Consider the following 16430-nt stretch of genomic DNA (forward strand, 5'->3'; position numbering starts at 1 on the left):
GACCACCTGTTCTATGGCAGGACCAGAGAGTGAGTGCTCAGTGTCTTTTCTAACTCTATGTGTATTTTCCCCACAGAGCTGTAGGAATCAATGCACAGTACAGAAAACTTTGGTCAAAATCATTTCATCAGTGATGAGTAATTCTGTCTGATCTTTCCTTTTCCCAATAGAATGTCTTATGTGTTAAAAATGTTTTTATTTTACTTTCTTATTTAGGGCTGAAATATATAGTCCTACTTTGTTGTAAAATGTTGTTTCAGCTACCTTATCAAGGAAGAATATCATGAATTCCAAAAGTAAGGACTGTAGATTTGTGGTATTTACAGTACCAATTAGGTACTGTATCCATTTGGAAATGCATTTTAAAAAGATTTTACTTAAAATATATTGGCATAATATAGTTAATGTGTACCAAAATGATTATAATTTGATATTTTTGAATTTAAAAAAATTATAGGATTTGTGGTAGTTAGGAGAGAGTGTCAAATCTATTGACTTTGGAATCTACCTAGGTGATTGGTGGATCACACTTAGGGGTGTGACCACGTGGGTCATGGAGGCATAGACTTTGGTCTATATCTGGTCTCTGGCTCCCTCATCTCAGGGGCTGTCCCTCTGCTCTGCTTCTTGGCTGCAGTGAACTAAGCAGCTTTCCTTCCCACGCCCTTCTGCTGTGATTACTGTGCCTTGGAGCCAGCTGACCATGGACTGAATCCTCTGAAACCATGAGCTAAATTAAACCTCTCTTCCTTAAAGTTGTGGGTATCAGGTGTTGTGTCCTGGTGACAAGAAGGCTAATACAGTATTAAAAGAATAAAGTACAGTGATAGCTCGGTTCACGAACTTAATTTGTTTTACAATTTTGGAAAAGATCGTCACGTTTGTTTTTGTGTAGGAAAGATGGCCGTGATTGGGTATGTCACTTGATGCAGAGTTTGCAAACAAAAACAAAATTTTGCCAAATGCTTCTGTTTGTGAACCAAATTGTTTGCCAACAAAAACATTCATGAACCAAGGTACTGTGGTATTCCACATTCAGTGGTAAAGATAGATTGAATAAGCAAAAAAACAAAACTTTTTTTGTGGTGCTGGAGATCAAATCCAGAGTCATGCACATGCTAGGCAAGCATTCTCCCTCTGAGCTATATTCCTAGCCCATTTAAGCAAACTATTTTAAAATGACAGAATTATAAGTAATCTCTTAATTTAAGTATATTAATTATACATAAAACATATTTATGACTACATTGTGATAATATCTTTTTTTATTGTTTTTTTTTCCTTTTAGGCTGTACATGCAAACCAATTTCCAGTACCAGTCTATGCAGCCAAGCAGCCTCAGCAGTTTCCATCAAGGTCTGAAGTGAATTTGATTAGATTACCTGACTAGAATAAAATCCATGCTTAATGCCTTATAGTTTCTCTTACTTTTAATTTAACTTAGGGCAAAGTAGGCAATTTAATTTAGGACAAGTTTAGATACAACACAATTTATAGAAAGGCTTTTAAAGAACTTTTATGTGAATTTCATCTTTTTTTTTAAGGTTGGCAGGTATATACATACACTGATGCAAATGTAATTTACTGAACAAGTAGGCAAACACCTAAGCAATTTATCCCAACCCCCTCCAGCAGAGCACAACCAAGTTTCAAAATTTCAATTTTAAAATTAAAAAGATAAGGTTAAATACACAAGATCATGTAGTATATATTCACCCTCAGAATGGGCTGAAGATTTTGTGTAGTTCTGTTGCACAGAGGGTTCTTTCCCTGAGGGCACATAAGGAGCTCTCAAACTGTTAATAGGTCTCTGTTTTGTAACAAAATAGCAATTTTAAAATCTTAAAAAAAAATACATTACCTTCAACATGGAAGATGTCACTATTAAATATCCATGAAATAGACATACTGGTTTGTATATCCTTTTCGGAATTACAAACAGCAAATAAAGTACATTGGAAGCATCCAAAATGTAATAAGCACATATTTATAGAAAGGTTCTGATACAAATTATGTAACAGTCATGTTCCTGTAATAACTTAGGCTAATTTATGTCAGAAATAAGTTAATGTAACATGGTTTAAAACTCATGTTCCTATTCACTTCAGTTTACAGATTGAAATAAATAAGATGTCTTTGTAGGGATGAGGAGCACTGGCCATGGCAAAAAGGCACAGTACTGACCAAAGGAAACTAAGTCAAGGCTACTGTGCTACAAACAAACATCTTCATGCATTTGAGTATTAAATTAATGTGTAAGATCTTCCATACTGACACCAGAATATCAAAACTACCCCTTTGTTTCTCAGGTATATTTACAACTTATCAGTCACCTTATGAGCATGTTCATTAAGACAGGTATCAAACACCAGTATTTACTCATTCTGATCAAGAAATTTCAGGGATCAACCCTCCTACCCCTGGAAATGTGCACAAAACTTTTACCAAATCTTATCTGACACAATGCTGTGGTTTTGTAAAATAACTAAATAGTTCAGACGATCAATAACATGATCCTGTTTAAGCATCTTTCTGGCAGGAAAAGCCCTTACATACAGTACACCTGGTGAAAGATCAGCTTGGCTGGGGATTTAACTCAGTGGTTTTGCCGCTTGCTGCGCAAGCCCAAGGACCCGAGTTCGATCCCCAGTACCAATACAAAAAAAAAAGAAAAAAAAATATTCCAGTACAATCTTCAGAGTAAACAACTTCACAGAACTTAATTAAAAAAAAAAAAAGTCAAACTAATCCTAAAGAAATGGAAGAAAAACGAAAGCACAAACTATAGAGAAGGTCGGGTGCCAGGAAAAAATGCTCAGCTTTTGTTTTCAAAAGTGGACTGCAGTTTCGATTTTGACAATATATCTCCCACAAATCTGGGGCATGGCTGGTGGGACATGCTGCGTACTGTTAGAGGCCAAGCCAGAACAATTTCAGTCACATTATGGCAGGGCAGGGATTATTCATGTTTTTAGTTTTATTTTTTGGTACCGGGGATCGAACTTGGGTCCTTGCTCTTGCACAGCAGGGGATGAAACCACTGAGCTAAATCCCCGACCCTTATTCATGTTTTTAAATATGAGTAAATGTTAGCCAATGTTCTACTATTACGTGGTTCATAGTCTTATCAACCTACCAGTCAGAAAACAAGGAAAATTAAACCCCAGCATGAAGTAACAACAAACAATATTTAACCAAGATAATGCAATAAACATCCAAATTAATTAGTTTAAATTAAAAACCCAGCAATACCATCTTGTTAGTCAGTGCAAACGCTACATACAAGGTTTTCTCAAGAAAGCTGAAAGCACCTGATTCTTTTGCCAAGTCATCAGATTCTATAATGTACAGGCTTAAATCTGCACTTTAAAAAAGTGGCATTACATTAGTGCATAATTTATCAAAATTGTAAAAACAATTCTGCATAACTTAGGAGGATTTAATATCTAGTAACATCAGCTGAAAGACGTAGGCACTTGGTTATATTTTTAATTCATTACTTCAACAAGTGGCCTGTGTATAAATATTAACAAAGCAGAAACTATTCTTGAAAAATGGAAAATTAAAAAAAACCATAAATGCTACAGATAAAAGCACTGCACCACACTCCTACATATAATGCAGTAAAGAAAGCTAGTAAAACCCTGTAAAATTCTATGGTAAGAACGTCTAACTCCACTCGTCAAAATAAAAAGAAAAAGGAAAAAATTCCATGCAGAGTCCCATGAAAAAGATAAATAAAGCAGCTGGAATGAGATGGAAACTTTTCTCAGTGAAACATAAAATAGAAATAAGTCTACTTTCACTAGATGTATCATTGTAGGATCCTGCTAGTTTAATAACTGAGTTGCTGATTTTCTGTAGAAGCCATTTAAAATAGGAAATGGCTCAGTTACTGCATGAATTTCATCATTTTAGTATAATGATAAAAGGAAATGTTAAAAAGAAGCCTGAGCAACCCTTACAATGAACTGCTGCTGAAGCCTTTGGTATGTATAAAATTCAGAAGCAAAAGCCTTTGGAGTAACTAGCAATAGGAAACTCAACAGGTTGGGAAGAACCAGAAGAGCCTGGCGGGGTAGAAAAACATGTTTAATGGCATAGGAGGCCAAGGAGATGAGAAGTTGTGGGGATGGGGCTCAGAAGGAAGTGGAGAGGTAATTTCAGCTTTGAGTTACTACATTTTCTATTCTGGATGCATCTACCTATTCTGAAGGTGATCAGTGAGGAGTTAGAAAGTGGAAAGCTTTCAATTAACTCACAGGGTAGAGGGGATAAAAACTGGAGGATGTAGCTTGGCCAACATCCCAGGCTTTGTGTTGGGACCCAGGATTAAAGATGAACCATATCCTCAACTGAGTTCTTTGTTTTAATGTTTGGCCCCCAATCAAAAAAGCTAGGCATACAAGAAAAGAAAATGTCATTGAAACCAAGAACCAATGGACCATAAAAACATGCTGAGAAGGTATCCAGTTAAAAGTCATCTGACATTGACTTTAAAATAATCACAGTGATTATGTCTTGGAATTAATAGTCAAGTTTGAGAATTTCATTACAGAACTAGAGACTTTAAAAAAAAGAATGCAAATTCTAGAACTTGAACACAAGAATTGAAATTAAAGACTCAATAGATGACCTTAAAATCAGCAGGAAAGGAATAAATTTATTACTACATTTTACATTGTATAAAATGCATCTGAGTGGCCAGGGATTTAGCTTAGTGGTTCTGGCACCTGCCTTGCAAGCGTAAGGTCCTGAGTTCGATCTCCAGCACCAAAAAAAAAAAATGCATCTGATCCTTGCCCGCCAGTAAATCCTCCAAATTCCAATTGCTTTGCAGCATTGAGAAGTGTCATGATACATGGTCTTTATTATTCAGTATGAGCACACTGAAATCCAACTGAAGATGAGAAGAATCTATAAATTGCAAGAGATATATTTACCAGGTGGTATTCTGGTGTGGTGTTAGACTGGAGGGACACTAAGATTGGATTTGGCAGAGAGGTTAAGGGCGAAGATGGATTGGCATAGTCATAATAGCAAGGTTAACTGGCCGAGTGGATATTGTTTGAGGAGATGGAAGTTCAGCTCTCTATATGTAAACATAGAGCTAGGTTTATACTGAGCAATAGCATATTAATAATAATCTCAGAATATAAAGTACCCTTACGGTTGAGGTTAATTTTTTATATACAGATACCAGGTGTTCTAGTGCCGTTTACTGAAGACACTATCTCTTCTTCGGTTCTTGAATCGAGTTTATATTCTATAAAATGCTAATGTTAAATAATCTTTCAAAACTCAGTGGACCATATATGTGTGGTTCTATTCCTAGATTCTCTGTTTTATTCCAATGATCTATATGTCTTTCCTTACACCAACACTGCCTTGATTACTGTAGCTTTAGAAGAAGTCTTAAAATTGGGTACTAAACACCTTCCAACACTGTTTTTTTTTTCTCTTTTTACTTTTCTAGGTCCTTTGTACTCCTACATAACTTTAAAATTTCAATATCCAGTTCTTCCATTTATAGCAAGTATACACAGACCTGAATTTTTATATATACCTTGTGTTTTCTAATCCTGCTAAATTCAAGTACAAGCTCTAGGGGCTCCTAGAGATTTCTTAGTATTTTCTCTGTAGATGATCATTTCATCTACATATAAAGATTTTGCTTCTGCCATGCCAATCCTATCCTAGTTGTGTCATTGCCAGACTATTTTGGTTTAGACCTATGTTTCAAAGTCTAATGGACAGATGAAGAGTAGGCATATATGCCCTTGTTCCCCACTTTAGGGAGAAGGCATTGTGTCATCTCCAGTCATCAAAGGAGTTTTTGTTGGAAGTATGGAGTACATGTCTTTGATCTGTTGAGAAGGTTCTGTTCTACTTCTAGTCTCCTGATAGCTTTTACCATGAACAGCTGTAGAATTTAGTCCAATACTCTTTCTCCAACTAATGACACGATCATATGGCTTTCTTCTTTCCTCTGTTAAAATGATGACTTTTGGGGGTGGATCTTCCAGTGCTGAACCAACACTGCCATCCCTATAACAAAACCACTCTCTACATACTGCCAGATCTGACTTCTAAGAGTTTATTTTGTTAAACAAATTTCTATCTATGTTCATACTTTTTTCTTCTATTATCTTTATCCAGTTTTAGGATTAGCACAATGTTGATTTCCTAAAATGAGGGGAGAAGTGTCCCTTCTTTTTTCTGCTTTAATTGTTTGATATAATTTATCAGTTAAAATGTTTATGAGCCTGCTGTTGTCCTCTAGGTAGGTTTTCAAGCTAGGAATATACTTTCTTTAATAGGTGCTATTCAAATTTTATATTTCCTCCAGAGTTAGTTTCATTAATTTGTCTTCTAAGTTCCTTCTTAGAAGTTGTCAAATTTATTTCAAAAAAGATTTTTGTAATATGCTTTCTATATCCTTTTAAATTCTGTAAAATCTATGGTAATGTCTCCTAGATCTTGATATTGTAATTTAAAAAATGTATAACTGATATTGTGTAACAGGAAGAAAAGGTCTAAAAGAACAGGGGAATTGGGAGGGGTAGGGGAAGGGAAAAAAGGGAAAGGAAAAAATATGAGAAGAGGAAAAAAAATGGAAACAAGGTCTTTGCAAGTAGGGAAGGGTGGAGGGGGTGAAGGGAGGGCAAGGGAAGGGGAAAAAAAAAATGAACCAAGAGACTCATGTAATGGTACAAGATCCCAATGATGAATGTAACTGTCTTGTATACCTAAAATGTACCAATAAAGTTAATGGGGAAAAAAAATGAAAAAAAAAAGTAAAGTACCCTTACCTGTTTTAAAAGGAAGGCTGAGAATAGTGTTATATTGAGCTTGTCATGAATGCAGCATTATTTCATTTGGTCCATGCACACTATTAACTATCTTTTCTCCCCACTACAGGCCACCTCCACCACAACCAAAAGTGTCATCTCAGGGAAATTTAATTCCTGCTCGTCCTGCTCCTGCACCTCCTTTGTATAGTTCCCTCACTTGATTTTATACTTTTTTTTTTTACATATGTCTTCAGAGAACTGAGCGAATGTTTTGCTTGCTGGTGTTTTTTCGAGAAGTCTTTCTTCCTATTGCAATTATGAATGGAAACAAATTCTACAAAACAAACAAACTGGGGAGTTGAGAAATACAAGGACATACAGTCAAATGAGGAATCCATTTCCAGCACTGAAATGTCTTATTTGGTCATCTATGAGGTTAATGTACTTAACGTGGATTATGTTACTTTGAACATGTTATAGCAGTGATTCTTGAATTAACTGCATTAGTGTCAGATTTGTCATTATGTGCATAAATGTAGTCCTGAATTTTTGACCTTGGTTATCATTAATGTAGTTTCTGACCAAACATGTGACAATCTAATACCTTTGAAAACTAATTACTTGTCAATAATATGTCTTGTTAATAATAATCTTTTCATCTTGCACAGACTAATAGCCATTGTACACTAGAATCTTGTTTCTCATTCATGACATGAATAAATGGATATTCTGTCTTCAGAAGAATACAGAAGAACCATGATTAAGATGCTGTAATATTGTTTAAGTATAAAATATGCTAAAGGAGTGTATGTTTATTCACACACTTACTAGCTTCCATTTTTATGATCTTCCACTACAAATGACTTAGAAAAATTAATTTTAGAATTTCTATTATGCATTATGTTAAAGCATGACATCCTTTTAAAATAGCATTATTTTTAAAGAGTACAAGCTTGAAGCTAAAGTACAAGCTAAATACGAGGTATTTAATAGATCTAATCAGATACACTGTTGACTCATGGGTATAATAATGGAGTAATTACAGTCAATCATTTGAGCTATTATAAAACCACTTTAAAAATTTATGAGCACTTTATGTCTAAAATCTGAATTTTTGAAGCTTGATATTAAATCATTTAGAATGTTTACATTTACGAAGGTGTGCTGGATCATGTCTCTTTTTGACTCATATTTTCCTAGAAATTAGGCTGCATAAAAGAAGAAAAGGTTTTCTTAGATAAGTACAAAAGTTAATGTGATGTCTGAATTACTGTCTCAACCATGTAAAAAATAAATTTTTACTATGGAAGAAATGGTATGGTCAATAAAATTTTAAACAATTTTTCACAACCTTTCATAATAAAGTTTAATAATAGGTTTATTAACTGAATTTCATTAGTAATTTTTTTGGTTTATGTATATATACATAATACAAATATAACATTTACAATAAATAAAATACTTGAAATTCTTTTTTGTTGTCTCCCAGTGACTTCCTAAATAATTATTCATAACCTTGTAATTTAAAAAATAGAATTTTAGATAAAATCTTAAACTTGCCAAATTGTACACAGTGGCTTTATTATTAAAGGAAAAGATTAATTTTGAAGATGGAAATTTCAGTTTTGTTTTTTTTTTTGATACCGGGGATCAAACTGGGGACCTTGCGCTTTGCAAGGCAGGCGGCAGAACCACTGAGCTAAATCCCTGGCCCCTCAGTTCTTTGAAGATAGCACATAATTTTGTTATATTTAAAAAATTGCGATCTGTCCTAAATGAACAGCCTTTATTGCCCTTTAAATCTCTGAATTCATATAAGAGTAAAAAGTTTCTGCCTTTTGTTCAGATAGCCTCAAATTTTGTGATTGTAATGCGTATTTTTTGACACCTAGGTAGTAACTAGAATTCACTGTTCTTGGAATTCCTGAGTCTTCAATGAGTTAGAAAGTTTTTCTAAAAAAACTAACTGAAACTTCTTTTGCTTTAAAATATTTTCCACATATTTTGTATGCTTTTCACTTAGGTTTTGACCTCTTATTATACTGGAGTGTGATGGAAAAATGGGGCATTTCTGGTTATGAGTGCCTTTCAGATGTCTGTCGGGTCTGCAGGTCTCCACTGTAACAGCTGAACTACCGAACGGTGCACATGGATGCCGCTACAAATAAGAAAAATTAAAGGACTTTTTGCCATTTGCTAAAGGAGTTATAATCAGTGATAAATTATATATAAATGTGACTGAATATATGTTCACAAATTGACCTTCTCCAGGGTATTGTATTTTCTTTTTCATGACTGCCTGAGTCTAACTCTGGAGTTAAACATAATCCAGGTTTTTAAAGCAGATGTCATTTTACTGAATTTCATAAATGTTTTTCGAAACCCCACCACCTGGCAGGTACTCTTGGGTACTGTGATGTATAAGGTCTGCATGGGACATATTTCCTCCTCTTTAGACGTATAACATCTGTTATGGAGAGGGCTATACCCACAAGTAGGATGATACAAAGTCTGTTCTGTTAAAGAACAGGAAAGGATCAGGAGACCAAAAGAACAAAGAAAAAGCACTAGAAATCCACTCAATACTTAACCACTAACACGTTCTAAGCATTTACTGTCATTGCTCCAAGTGGTGTGAAGCAAGGTGGAAACAGCTTTAGCCAAACTGCTTAAAAGTTGTGCTAGTCTTGCCCTGGCAGACCCGATGGGGAACAAGCCAGGTGTATTTTTGGTGCCTGTGTTTACTCAGCCAGTTCTCCTTTTCAGGATTAGTGCCCTGTTGAAATCTCAGTCATCCCTAAAATCCCATCTCAGCAGTCATTTTAAGTGTGTTGATTCCCCTACTAGGCATGTCTACGGGGCCACTGATGTTGTGTCTGCCTGTTCATACTTATGAGAAATCCTTGGGATCTGAAAAGAACCCAAGCACAATTAATGCACATGGATGGAGACTAGGAGGGAGGAGTCTACAGTCCGAGGCAAATGAGGCAGTGATCAGCAGACACCAGAAGATGAAAACAGGTGGCGGAGTGGGGTCCGAATTTAGAAGAAATAAGTCCTGCTCTGGGCGCTTGGCTGGGATTTCCTCCTGGACAAAGACACTCGTCACGTCATGGATCTTGAACGAACGCTCCTCGCATGGAGTAGTTTCTGACAATGACATCACGTTAATTTTAGCTAAAGGCCCTGTGGAGAATCAGAGAGAACAGGCGGCACACAGCCTGGTGAGGAGTACGCGCGGGCACGCGGTGTAGACAGCGGTACGGGCGCCCTCCAAAGGCCGGGCTGTGGGTCCTCTCGTCGGCCGCGCTTCTCCCTCGGTCCCGTGTGGCTCCGTTGCCGGGCGCGGCCGCCGAGAGGGATTTAGAGCGGACACCAGGCCCACGCGCGTTGGGACCGCCCGTCCGGCCGCAGGCCGCTGCGCCCGCAGCCTGTCGCGCCCTACTCGGAGCCGGGGTCGCCTTGCCGCTCTCGCCGCTGCCGCTGCTGCTCGCCTGGCAGCGCTTCGGGGCGGCCGCTTGGGGGCGCGGCGGGGTGGGGATGGTCGTGCGCGCTCGGACGCTCGGACTTCACTACACAGCGCCGCGCAGATGCCCTGAATTCCACTCAGAATAAGACTGCCTTTGCCAGATAACTGCTGCAAAGTAATAACTTGTGCTGCGTGCACGAACTGTTTGTTGTGAAGTACAGATTCTCCAGTGAGGACGCAGAGCGACGGCCGCGGGGAAGGACGCAGGGTCAGCGCAGACGAAACCACGTGGGAAGCTCGGATGCGGGCGAAGCCCCACAGGCTTCCGAGGACCCCCGACTGCCCGGAACTCCCCCGTCGAGGTCCCCCGCTGGAGGGTCTCCCCATCTCAGTGGGTCCATTTTGGAAATGACTACGGTTAGCTGTTCTGTTTTGTTCTCTGGGGTTGGTGCGGATCTCTGCTGTGGATTGTGTTAATTCCAGCTGCCGAGACAAAACACCGTGGACTGTGCTGCTACCACAGAATTGTCTCACACTTATCGGGTGGAAGGCCAAACTCGGGTGTCACGTTGTTCTGTTCTGGTGACAGTTCTTGATCCCGCCCACATCTCTGCCCTCTGCCCGGGCTCACAGGGCCTGTTTGCGTGCAGAGAAGCGCACCGAGCTCGCGGAGTCCCTTCTGACCGGATGTGAGTCCACGCGAGAGGGCGCCACCCATTACCGTGTCTAACCTGCACTGCGACCCGAAGGCCAGCAGGGCAATGCTGTCACATTGGGGGTTCGGAGTCAGCAGCTGGATTTTGTGAGGGTGTTGTGGACAAGCAAGTTCGAACAATAGAGATGCGCCACACTCTGTGCCAGATTCGAGCTCATTTATTATAACTGGCGGCCGAGGGGGGCTGGCGACCAGAAAGGTTCCTGGGGAATGGGAAGTAGTTTGATTTCTCCTTTTAAATCATGCTTTCAGTTGGAGAGGGCTCAGGGGAGAGCAAGCGGAATCTTATAGAAGCAGAACCATGCCAGGTTAGTGGGTGGGTGGGTGGGTGGGTACAAGGAAGTTTCACACACACACTAGATGAGCTACAAAACATCCTGCAACTGCAGCAAGTTTACTGCCAAGCAGGATGTGGGGGTTTTGGGTGCTTTGCTCAAGCTCAAGCACAGGTACAAAATGGCGTTGAGGCGCAAGATGGAGTCGGGTTGGCTATCACAAGTGTACAGTCAGCGTATAGCAAATACAGTACTGTAAAGCAGTGCTTTCAAACATTTTAGATGCAGGACTTCTTTGCACATTATTGAGAGCCTCAAAGACCTTTGGTTTATATGTTAATATATTAGAAACTAAAATAGAAACGAGAATGTATATTAACTCATTTAAAAACAGAAATCAACCCTATGATAAATAACATTTTAAAAATAGGTTATAATTATTTTCCAAGCAGAACAAAACAAATTGTTATACATTTTTGTGAACTTCTTTAATGTCTGCCAAAATGGGACACAGTTGGATTTTCATATCTGCTTCTGCTTGCAGTTGTCTGCTGGATGTTTCATTTGAGGTGTATAAAGAAAATCCAGCATAGTTAAAGGAAAGACTAAGTTTTTCCTCATTTTGGTGTGATGTTGGCTGTGGGTTTGTTGTATACAGCTTTTGTTTTTGTTTTTTTTTTTTGAAGAAAAATCCTTCTATACCCATTTTATTCAGAGTTTTTATTATGAAAGCTTGTTGAGTTTTGTCAAAAGCCTTTCCTGAATTCTATTGAAATGATCATGTAATTATTTTCCTTGATTCTATTTTTGTGGCATAGTACATTTATTAATTCATGTATGTTGAACTGTCCTTGCATCCCTGGGTGCAACCAGGTTGGTCTGGGCTTATGACCTTTTTAACGTGTGGTTGAATTGTTGACAATTTTTGCATCTATGTTCATAAAGGATATTGTTCTGTAGTTTCTTTTTGCTAAGTACCTAGTTTCTGTGTCACGGTGATACTATCTTCCTACAATAAATTTGTAAGCATTCTTTCCCTTTCTGTTTCATAGAGTGGTTTGAAGAACATTGGTATTAATTCTTCTTTAAAGATTTGGTGAAAGTCAGTGATAAATCTATCTAGTCCTGGTTTTCTATGTTGAAAGCCTTGTTATTGCTTCAATCCCATTGCTTATTGTTGATCTGTTTAGATTTTTTGTATCCACTCAATTTAATTCTTTTAGGTTATCTGTGTCTAGACATTTATCCATTTCTTGTAAGTTCTCCAGTTTTTTAGAATATGTTTTTCAAAATGGTTTCTAGGGCCAAGGATTTAGCTCAGTGGTTCCACTGCCTGCCTCACAAGCTAAGGACCCGAGTTCGATCCCCGGTACCAAAAAAAAAAAAAAAAAAAATGGTTTCTAATAATCCTCTGAATTTCAGTGGTATCTGTTGTAATTTGTGTGTCTTCTTTCTTTTGGTTAGTTTGGCCCATGGTTTATCAGTCAAATTTACCTTTTCAAAGAACCAACTCTGATTCATTGATCCTTTGTATTGTTCATTTAGTCAACAATTCATTAATCTCAGCTCTGATCTTTCCTTCTGTTGATTTTGGATTTGGTTTATTCTTTTCTCCTAGAAATTGAGAATGTAATTTTTCTCTAGAAATTGAGATGTCTGGGATTGTTTTTGTTTGTTTGTTTGTTTTGGTACCGGGGATCGAACTCGGGTCCTTGCACTTTTAATAGTAGCAAAGTTCTATTAAAGGTAGGAAGAGAAACAGGCTTTGTAGAGTGAGTTTGGGTCAAGTAAAAGTAGGAAAAGAAGGGCACCCTGCAGCGTGAGGGTGATCCATCCATATAAGAGAGAACACTTACAGTATCATCTACTCCTCAGACTACAAGTCTAGGCTGTCCTATCAAAAACCTGCTCAAGTTCTTTCAAGAAGTCCACACACAGGGCTTTGGGAACTGTTATGCTCATGTTTTCTTGGATTTTTGTAATTAACAGGTCACACCTATTTCCCCAGACAGTTTTGCCATGCCCTAATCACCTGTCTCATTTCCTCCTGAGAGGCACAAATCCTCATGATTCTTTATGGGGTGCTACCTTCAGGTGTTGTGGCTCACTGGCTGGACTGAAGAAGAAAAAAAAACTATCAGAAGACAATGAAAAAAGAGTTAGTGAATGTCGAGCTGTCTATTCAATGGGAGAAAGAAACTAACTTTAATATGTTTGGAGTGTAGAATCCAAGTATGAGGAGCAGGTCAGATTTCCATGCTTCTTGTGGAGGACAAAGTATGCCAAAGAATGAGGTTAGATGATTATCAAGAGCCTGAGAGCCATATCCTTAGCAAGATTACCATATAATGGACCTAATTAAAAACAGGAGCCTCAATACAGGTGCCTATGTAAGCTGTGGTGAATTAGGGTCATTAGTGACTCTTTTTACCTGCTCCCAGAGCAATATTAGAGTCTTTCTTTCTGAAGTGGAGCACCAGGTCTTCAGAGGTTTTCAGGAATAGCTTTCTTCTTAGTCCTGAGTAGATTATAGGGACCACTTTCCATGTAGGATTTTTATGGCTTTTCACTGCATCCCTTGAGGAAGGACCAGAGTGGTTCTTTAGGAACTGGGAATAAGGCTAGGGTAGTGATGGTGAGCCTTTTAGAGCTTTCAATGATACAAACACCCCACTGTGGCATGCATGCCATAGGTTAGCCATTACTGGGCTTGAATCTTGTAGGCCTGTAGGGTTGCCCTTGTTGCCTCCCTGTCAGCCTTTTGATTTCCCAAGGAGACTTTGGACATGTCTCTTTGGGATCCCTTGCAATGAATGACAATGACCTGCTTGGGAAGATAGACTCCTTCTAAGAGTTGTAGAATTTCCTGCTTGTCTTATTAGTCAGTAAGCTTCTTCTTTCCAGATTGTTGCATGGATATGTATTACCAGAAAGGCATATTAGATGCATGGTTTCTTGCCGCCTTCTAATATCATGGCTGAGTAAGAGCCATTATCTCTGCTCTTTGAGCAGAAGTTCCTGGGGGAAGTTGGCCTCAGTGACCTGTTGTGAACTGACAATGGCATAATCTGCCTTTTGATGTCCTTCTTGAACAAAGCTGCTTTAATCAATGAACCACATCTCCTCAGGGTCTTCAAAAGGCAGATTATTGATGTCCTGCCTGCTTGCATAAGTGTGGGAGATCACTTGTTCACAGGAGTAGCTAGCTTCTGGGCCTGTGGGCATCAAAGAGGCAGTATTAGGAGTAGTGAAAATTTTATACTAACATCAGGTGTGCTAAGAGTTTGGCCTGATACTTGGCAAGCCATTCCCATGTTAACCACAGGTCAACTTTGGTCTCAAGAATCATTCTGACCTAATGGGGAGGGAGTCAGGACTTCTAGTTTCTGTTCTAGACTTTGGGTCAAGATACACAAAAAATTCCTCCCTTTTCTGATGTGTAAAGAAGAAGGGTTTTCTTAAGTCAAGTATTCCATTGTACATGCAGCAGGACCCACTTGTTGGCTAATTAGGTTAGAGAGATCTAGTTCCAACAGGTAAAATCTGTTTTGGCCTTTGCCAGAATTTGAGAATTGCTAGTAAATCTCTTCCTAGCAAAGGAGACTGTGGGACAGTTAGAAACTCATGGTTAAACAATTGTCCTTCAAAGTGACACATCAGGGCAAAGAATCTCTGACTAGGGGTCCCCTTGACCCCAGCTATGGCTATAGATGTAGACCTAGAGGAGGGGTTTCAAGAGAAAAAAGTCAAAATAGAACAAAGTAATTGAATTGGCTCATCCAAGACACCTAGCATTACCCAGGGTTCCTCACAGGAGATGGTAATATCTGTGGACAGAGGCATTGTAGGTCCCCTTGAGGCTCTTCAGATGTTGTGAGTTCTCACGGTTGGTGTCAGCTCAGAGCTAGTAAATAAAAATTCCCTAAAAGTCTAATTATTGCCTTTCCCTGGAGTTTAGTAACTGTGTTAAAAGGACCCATGACACTTATGAGGACAGCTAGGTAGAATATTTATAGTATATTCCTGTGGCTACTTTGGAAGTTCCTTCCTAGGGTTCTTCCTCTTCCTCCTCCTCAATGAAGAGGCTGAGACTTTGAACTCTGAGGTAATGGCCTATGAGTTGTCACTGTGGTGATTCACATTAGGTTCTACCCACGAAAACACTAGAATTATCTTGACTAGGCTGCCCATGTATTTCATTCTTAGAAACTCTGATCCATTGGATGCTTCCAAGGATCCCTATAGGTAAAAGAATTTTATCACTCTGTCCTTGTGGATTCTGGGAATTGTGTCCATCTTGTCCCTAGAGTTAAGTCCTGCTACCTGTCCTCTGCCATTATTACCAGAGATCAAGGAATCATGTTCTGTTTCAGCATTCTTTACAGTTATGTCTGGCCTACAGATGACCAACATTACAGAGATTTCTAACAATGTTGGTGCTTTCCTCACCAAAGTATTTCTCAATGCCTTCACAGTAAAAATGTCTTATAAATCTTTTCGGGGTGTATGGTTATAAACTGGTTACGTGAATTATATACGATGGAATGTCTTTTACATTTCTTTCAGATTCCTTATTACTACAGTTTGTCAGGGAATTTCTGCATCTAAACTTTATGATAAACTGATGCTAAACTGATGTTCATTGCAGCATCCATGCTTCAGATAACCATCTAAGCAAATGGTAGGGTCCACTCTCAGATGAGGAAGCTAGTATGTTAAACCCTAAGTCTTAAAGGATGACTCCATATTAATAAATTTGTCCCTATCTAAACTCTTTGTCATTACACCCTTGGGAGCCTGTCACACATATTCTGTAACACTTTGATGTATAAATTTTCTCCTCCCAAGCGAAGTTTTGCAATTTTTCTCTGGGCATACTACAATTTAACTTTTGCTCAAAGCTTGGAAATAGGAAAGGTTTGTGGTTGTGAGTTCCCCTTTATGAAGCTACTCAGATGAAGTCAGTTAAAGATTTTATGTACTGAAAGGTGAATTCCTTCAAATAGAGCTGAGGGCTGCTTGCTTCCCCCAAGAAAGGGTTAGGAGATTTGAAAATTCTGCATTTCCAGCCTTATCTTTGTCAACCCAAGTATACTTATCTCGGAATTCTGGATCTCATTATTTCTTTAACAGTGCATTTAATGTTAACTTAAGAAATCTCATGGGGTAGCACATTT

General features: G+C 38.6%; 1 protein-coding gene across 2 annotated transcripts in view; it reads left to right on the plus strand.

The window, feature by feature from the left end:
• Adam9 (ADAM metallopeptidase domain 9) overlaps positions 1–8267 on the plus strand; it is a 125900-nt gene extending 117633 nt beyond the window's left edge. For both annotated transcript variants that reach the window (XM_004855321.4, XM_004855322.4), the window contains exons 21-22: positions 1289–1356; positions 6922–8267. In XM_004855321.4, coding sequence (XP_004855378.1) covers positions 1289–1356; positions 6922–7015 — 162 coding nt within the window. In that variant the 3' untranslated portion in view covers positions 7016–8267. The remainder of the gene's footprint in view (positions 1–1288; positions 1357–6921) is intronic.
• The last annotated feature ends 8163 nt before the right edge of the window (positions 8268–16430 follow it).

The sequence above is a fragment of the Heterocephalus glaber genome, unplaced genomic scaffold (assembly GCF_053883595.1).
Source record: "Heterocephalus glaber isolate CG9 unplaced genomic scaffold, H.glaber_assembly_v1.0 deba00001461, whole genome shotgun sequence".
Lineage (NCBI taxonomy): Eukaryota > Metazoa > Chordata > Mammalia > Rodentia > Bathyergidae > Heterocephalus > Heterocephalus glaber.